Source organism: Fukomys damarensis, unplaced genomic scaffold, assembly GCF_012274545.1.
Source record: "Fukomys damarensis isolate Sample0158 unplaced genomic scaffold, DMR_v1.0_HiC HiC_scaffold_11, whole genome shotgun sequence".
NCBI lineage: Eukaryota > Metazoa > Chordata > Mammalia > Rodentia > Bathyergidae > Fukomys > Fukomys damarensis.
Window position 1 is genome coordinate 43810445 of NW_022900923.1, and position 7266 is coordinate 43817710.

At 61.1% G+C, this 7266-nt stretch overlaps 1 protein-coding gene across 3 annotated transcripts in view; it reads left to right on the forward strand.

The window, feature by feature from the left end:
* Window positions 1-5201, forward strand: part of Cdk18 (cyclin dependent kinase 18) — an 11285-nt gene extending 6084 nt beyond the window's left edge. For 2 of the 3 annotated variants that reach the window (XM_033762220.1, XM_033762219.1), the window contains exons 12-16: window positions 1-104; window positions 177-219; window positions 753-843; window positions 1094-1171; window positions 1746-5201. The exon at window positions 1-104 is cut by the window's left edge and continues 1 nt beyond it. In XM_033762220.1, coding sequence (XP_033618111.1) covers window positions 1-104; window positions 177-219; window positions 753-843; window positions 1094-1171; window positions 1746-1780 — 351 coding nt within the window. In that variant the 3' untranslated portion in view covers window positions 1781-5201. The remainder of the gene's footprint in view (window positions 105-176; window positions 220-752; window positions 844-1093; window positions 1172-1745) is intronic. The other variant, XM_033762218.1, reaches the window with a different exon arrangement.
* Window positions 5202-7266: the final 2065 nt, after the last annotated feature.

Genomic DNA, 7266 nt, shown 5'->3' on the forward strand with positions numbered 1-7266 from the left:
ACCCCTACGGAAGAGACGTGGCCCGGCGTGACGACTCTCCCGGAGTTCCGCGCCTACAACTTTCCCGCGTACCTGCCGCAGCCGCTGCTCAGCCACGCCCCCAGGTAGCCCCGCCCCCTACGCCGCTCCCCTGCCCGCCCTAGAGGAATTTGGGCAGCAGCACCTCCCTCTTGCAGGTTGGATACTGACGGCATCAACCTCCTGACCGGCCTCCTCCTGGTGAGTGACCTTCAGGGGTTGGGGATCCAGGCCCCGTGCCCCGCCTGCCCTAGGCCCCAACTTCCTCGGCTCTTGTGCGCATCTCTCCAGATTACTGGCCGGGTAGCTTTGGGCATGTTCCAGAGAACCTGTCTGTGCCTCAGTTTCCTCACCTGCAAGATGGACTGGTGGTGCAAATACACCTAGGTTGTGAGGTGCAGCGAGCCACCTGTCTCGAAGCAAGCACAGCACAACGGGAGGGCAGTTTACCTGCCAGTAGCACCCACACTCGAGTAATGGTCATGGTGGCCTCGCATTGGAACCTTTATCCCTGGAGGGAGCCCCTCCCGGAAGTCCCCTTTCTGCTGGCTGGATCCCTGGGCAGCTGAGGCTGTAGACCGCCTGGGACGGAGCCAGATGGGGGCCGGCCGCTGACCCCAGGGGCTTCTCAAGGTGGACCAGGCCCCTCCCACTTTGGCTGTCTGACTTGTTACGGAGGTTGTGCTGCCCAGTGGGGTCCCCACAGTGCCCAGGAGCCCACCCTGTGTTTGCAGTACGAATCCAAGAGTCGTGTGTCAGCAGAGGCAGCCCTGAGTCACCCCTACTTCCGGTCTCTGGGAGAACAGGTGCACCAGCTCGAGGACAGTGAGTGTCTGGTGGGTCAGGGCCACCCCAGACCCAGGGGTGGGTGAGAGCAGCACAGAGGCCGGAAGCCCAGGTCCCCTGAGCAGCCTCGGCAGGCACTGCCCCCTTCAAGGTTTTCATTTGAACCTCAGGGGGCGGAGTCAGTGGGTCTGGTCTTGACCAAAAGGCTTCCTGAACCAGGCTGCCTCAGCTCCATGGGCCGATGGCAGTGTAGCTCCCAGCCCTCTCCCTGCCCTGCTTCTCTCCCCAGCTGCCTCCATCTTCTCCCTGAAGGAGATCCAGCTCCAGAAGGACCCAGGGTACCGTGGCTTGGCCTTCCAGCATCCAGGTAGGGTCTTGGGGCCCCCGCTGCTCTCCCTGCTGGCAGAGCTGGGCGAGCTGCCTGTCCCCGGTGGGGGCTCCCCCCAGAAGAGCAGACATGGGTCCAGCAGCCTGGCCTGTGATGGGGAGTCAGTGTGGCCCCCCATAGGCAGCCTCCTTGGGGGAGGTTTCTCCACCCCGCCTGACACCGCATTGGCATAGTTCTGGCAAAGGTTCTTTTTCTGGTGCATGTGCCCTGCCCACACTGAGCCCCTGGCCAGTCTGCATCCCCAGAGAACTATCTTCTGGACCAGCCGGTGGTCTTGGACCTGCCACGTGCTTTCCGTGCATTATCTCATTTAATCCTTAGAACGGTCCACAGACTCGGCACCCTTAGTGTTCCCCAGTTCACAGCCTGTGAAAGCGAGGCTCTGAAAGGTTGAGTTACTTCTGGTAGCTTGGAACCCAGGACTGCCCACCTCCTGAGCTCATTCCTTTGCTCACTTGTTCAGAGTGTCTGGGGACAAGTGTCTCTCCAGATCTTGGGCACCTTTCGGCCTGGCTCCTCCCTGAGGTCCCACCTGTTCCCCTCCGTTCTGCAGGACGAGGGAAGAACCGGCGGCAGAGCATCTTCTGAGCGGGGCCCACTCTGCTGTGCCGAAAGGGACAGGAGGTTGCGTGAAGCACACGTGTCGGTGGGATGAGGCCTCTGTGGCTGTGGGAGGACTGAGGAACAAGAGCTGGGCTGGCCTGGAAGACGGCAGCCCTGCTGGGTGCAGCTGTCTCCTCTCCCTGCTTCCCACAACCTCCTGGTGGCCTGGACACCAACCCTCTGTCACCCGCCCTTGGCTGGCATGAGCTGCTCCCCTGAGGGGAGGGGAGGGGCAGGAAGGAGCCTCAGACCTGCACCAGGCCTGAGCGCTTGCGGCTCCTCCTGCACGGAACATCCAGGCGCCACTACGCTGTGGGCCAGATGCGGCCCCACCAGGCTCCCACCTCTCCAAGCTGGCAGCGGCCTCTGCCCCGTGGAGCCTGCACACATTCCACCTCGCTCCCCTGAGAGCAAGATGGGACCTGGCACCTTGTGTGGGACTCGAAGGCTCGTGTTCCCTGGAGCCGCTGGAGAAATCGCAGTCCTGTCCCCCGGATCCCTGCCCCTTCTCCTTGCTGGGGGCCACTTGTGCCCACTGCTGGGGCCAAGGCTGAGCGGCGTGGGGACGCCCAGCTGCCCTGGTGGCCTGGGACCCAGCAGTGCTCTTCCTGCCTCCACTGGCCCTCCCGTCTCCCCAGTCCAGATGGAGTTGCCTTAACTGGCAGGTGGTAGGGTGCACGCTGTCCTTGGAGCTTGACCCAGCTCCTGCCTGTCCGCTTCCCAAGGACTGCTCTGCCTGGCCTATCCCTGAGCACCGATAAGTCAGGCGGGGGCAGGGTCCTGAGAGCGGCACCCAGATATGCAGGTCAGGGTGGCTGACACTGGTGCCAGGCCGGCCTGGCACTGACGTGGCTCCCTGTCCCCTCCTCCCTGCCCTGAGGCTTTGTGCACTTGAGCCTGGCACCAGTGTGCTCAGAGGGTGGTCACAGGAGGAGGCGGCGTGAGTGCCGTGAGCCTGGTGGAGGAAGTGTGATAGGAGCAGGGTGAGGGGTGAGGACCCCTCCTCGGCACCCCCTGTACCCAAGGCCTCAGCCTGGCTGGATCCCGAAGGGCAGAGGCCGAGGGGAGGCTGGGCCTGGCTTCTTCCCCGGGGCTCCCCCAGCCTTCCTCTCCTCCCCCACCGTACTGTGAATGTCCTGTGACTCACACAAAGATAATATATTTAATTCATGTACAGAAAGACGCATGCAGTCTGGTACAGAAACTCTTACTGGTAGCTCCATGCCAAAGATGCGGGAGCCCTGTGGACTCTCCCTGCTGCGTTCAGGGCCAGACGCGAACTGAGAACAAGCCCGAGGTGGGCTGCCCGGCCCAACCTGGTGCCCCGAAAGAGTCCCGGGAGGGGCCTGGGGCCTCCCAGTGAGGGAGGGAGAGGCTCAGAGAGGCTTGGGACTGGAGTGATGGAGACCAAGCAGCGAAGGGCTGTGCGCCCCGCTGTAACCCGGACCCCCACCGTAACTGCTGTGGACCCTGAGCCCCCTCACGCCCCCTTGTCCCCCGACTTGCCCGTGTCATAGACGGGCTTCCAGCTCCCGGAGTCCCGCTACCTCCAGCTCACATCTAGCTCCATTTTCCCAAGACCACTGAAAAGCCAGGCCTCACCCATGCCTCCTGAGCTCCCCGGCCCACCCGTGGCCTCAGGTCAGGCCTTGCACTCTGACTTGCTGGTGTGCTTGAGGGGACAGCTGTTTTGCAGAGGATCCCAGGACCCAGCAATCAGATCCCCCTGTGCCATTAAAGAAGAGGTGAGCCGGGTCCAGTATCCCCTAGACCCCCTCTCCAAAGTATGGGACCACGGCTCAGGTGTGCTTGGGGGGATCTGAATGGGGCTTTTTAACTGAATTTGAACTCCACCCAAAGGAGCCTGTTTATGAAGCTCTGACCTGTGCCAGACGCTGGCCTCATGGAATCTGCAGGAGAACCCCTTTCTCTCCTCTGCATATAAGGACAGCGGGGCCTCAGGGATTGAATAACTTCCCCAGGTTGCGTAGCAACTGCGAGTCCCCAGCCTTGGTCCTCAAGGAGGGGAGCTGTACACAGTGCAGTGCCCCAGGAGGCAGGAAGCAACTCTAGGAAGGGCGTGGGCAGGCAGCTCTGCTGGAGGGGCTGCTATACATGACCGGCAATGAGTTTTAGAGGTTGGGGTCCAGGAGGTAAGTCCCACTGGAAGGCTTACCCCAGACCTTGGTGGAGGTAGAGACGGCTTTGGAAGAGGGAGCAGCATTCAGGAACAACTCCGGGGCTGGTGGGTTGTGGGAGCTGTCCTGGGTTCCCCAGGGACCAGGCTAAGCCACAGCCCAGCCCCATGGCCTGGAGCCCTTGGTTTCCTGCACACCCAAGTCATTTCCAGGTGCCACATGGCCCTTATAAACAGCAGCCTGCCATTCCACCAGAGTCCTGACCGCAGCCCTGCTTGGTGAGTCACTGACCCTCTGGCCTCACATTGGCCGTTGCTCCTGGGATGGCTCAGGAAATCCTGGGGTCCCAGCTGGCCTCTCTGCCATGCCCACTTGGCGGGGGCATTTGTGGGTTGCAGCGGCCCTGTGGCTGCTGCTGAAAGGTCGTATTTGATGACCACCGCCACGCAGAGGTGAAACCAGCTCCCACCCTGGAGTGAGCTGGAGCTGGCTTTCCCAGCCTCAGCCGTCCTGGGTGTCCCAGGCCCAGAGGTCAGGACCCTGTGGGTGACACGTGTTGTGTCTGTGGCGAGGCCTGTCCATTCCTTCCTCTCTGGACAGCTCAGCCAGCCCCCTTTGGCCCACCCTGCCAGAACCTCTGCTCCAATCCCTGCTTCTGTGCACCCCCTGAACCCTCTGTCTCCAGAGCAAGTCCTCAGCCTGGCCCTGTGCTGGACTCCAGGACACTGAGGTGCCGGCCCTCCAGCCCCGTCCAGACTGCACGGAGGACACAGCATGAAGTCGGCCAGTTCCCTGCTCCCCACAGCCTGTGTTCGGGGTGGGGCAAAGTCATCCCCGATCGGCACAAAGCGCACACGTTGGGGTGTCTGCAGCTCAAGAAGCAAAAGAGAGGGGTCGGGGGAGAAGGGAGTGTGCAGGTGGGGGCTGGCGTAGCAGAGGTACTAGTGTGGTCAGAGGCCTCTGGCTGGGCCGGCGGAGCCGTGGCTTCTAAGGGAGGGACCCAAGCGGACAGTCGGGACGGAACCGACAGCGGAGCCCTGCTGGGAATGCGCCGGAAGGGTGAAAGGCAGTGAGGGCAAGCAGAGCAGGCTGGGAAGGGTGGCGGGGAGGATGCACCATGGGGCCGCGCGCTTCGGTCCAGCTTCGGTCCAGCTGCGAGCGTGTAGGACGCCTGGCTCCAGCTCAGGTGGATTCCGACAGATTTTTTTTTTTTTCTTTTTCCACACTGAGGATTGAACATGGAGCTTTGCCCAGCCCTTTTTTTGTTAAATTTCCAGACTGAATTCAAACTTGTGATCCTTCCCCGACCTCAGAGAGTGCTGGAATTCCAGGTGGTACCACCATGTCCCCCTACCATCCGTCCGTAATGGGACCAGGGGCCTGTGTTTCCACAGTTCCGCCTCAGTCCGAGGCGTGGGGCTGTGGCGCGGGACTGTGGCGCATTAGTTGCACGCTTACCCGCACGCACAGGCCTGGGTTAGAGCCCGGCCCAGTGACCCGGCTGTGCTGCCTGCGCTGAGCCCACTGCCGTGTGGGAGCCGCAGTCCCCTTGGCAGGCTCCCAGGGCTCCAGGCAGAGACGGAGCAGGCCTGTGGGTGGCGCCCCGTGCAGCTGTGAGCCAGGGGTTGTCATCCTGGTTCCCAACAGAGGCCCTGGGTCCGGCGACTTGCCTGGCCGCCCGCCGAGGATGGCGGTTGTCCCAAAGCCCGTGGGCCTCCTGGGCAGCGCGGCCTCTACCACACCAGCTGCCCGGGGTGGGGGTGGGGACGCAAGGGTGGCCTTCGTGTGGGGCCTGAAGGAGCTGGGTCCCCTGGCCCTGGGAGTGACTCCCTCACCTCAATGCAAGGCCGACTGCGGGCAGCGGGCACCGGAAGTTGGCCAAGGTCACTGCCCCACCCCACCAGGTGGCCGCTGTCATCACCCACCTCCTCCCTGGACCCTGTCCTCCCACCCTCCGCCATCTGGAAGGGCAGCGGAGCCCCTGTCCCTATCCAGTGCTGTGCACTGATGGCCAGTGTCCAGCTCCCAGGGCAGAGTGCAGCAGCTGCCCTCAGATGCTGGCCAGGCCCAAGCAGCGTTGCCACTGCCTTCCACATTGATCAGTGTTTTCTTCTCCCCCTCCCTTCTCTCTCCTCTGTCTCCCTTTCTAGGGTGCTAGGTACTACTCAGCAAATACCCTTGAGTGGCGCAGACCCAGAAATCAATAACCTGACCCAGCGGGGTGCAGTGGCTGAGTCCTAGCCACTTGGGAGGCTGAGGCAGGAGGATTGCTGGAGCCTAGGAGTATAAGGCCAGCCTGGGCAACATAGCAAGACCCTATCCTATGAATGAATGGTAATCTGACCCAGCCTCCTCCCTAGGGTATTCATCACTAAGACTCCAGAACCTCTGTGTCCACCCTGCCTCAAGTGCCTGAGAAGCTGTGTTGATACCAAGCTTCAGTGCTTGCTTTCTCCTGCACCTCGTCTGCTCCCTGGTGGTGTCCACACCCAGTTCGGAGCCCTGGGCAGGAGGGAAGTGGGTGTGGAGGGTCAGCCCACCCTCTGCTCCTCCACTCGAAGTGGCAGCCCAGTTCCTCAGCCTCTGGTCTGCTGGATTCCTCCTCCCCAGTTTCCTCACCAGGCTCTGAACCCTGACTGAATCCTTCTCCCGGAGCTCAGTGTTGGCCACAGTGGCTTAAGGTGTGGCCTTTGCCCCCCTAAGTTCTCAGTGCTTTGTAAGATTAGCTGTCCGTTAGTCATTCTATTACAACCTCCTGGGCTCCAGATGTAGCCCAGTGATACTGTGCTTCCCTGGTGTGCACAAGGCCCTGGGTTCTGTCCCCAGCACCACACAAATAAATTAATTAATAATACTTAGCTGAAAGGAGATTTACTGAAATTTTGTTTTTGTTTCTTTTGAATACAGAAAATACTTTTTTTTTTTTTGGTACCAGGGATCCAACTCAGATTTTTGAGTTTGCGAGGCAGGCGGTGGAACCACTGAGCCAAATCCCCGTCCCCAGCATCCATGTTAATGGCATCCAGGATCCCCTACAGGAGGGCTGGGCTGACCCTGGGGTTTACGAGTCTTGGGTGTCCAGGGAAACACCAGGCTCCAAAGCCATAGACCCTGATTCTCTCTCCTGTGAGTTGATTCATGTGCCTCAGTTTCCTTCTCTATAACAGAGACAGGGGTGGCACCTTTGTCACAGGGCTTGGAGGGTTCAGGACAGAATGTTCACAAGGGGCCCAAACGCAGCTTGACGTCAGCCCTCTGCACCTCTGTGGCCCTCCCCACTGTGGAAAGTCCAGCTCCCTCTCTCCCCAGGGATCTCGGTCCTGGAATTAAAAT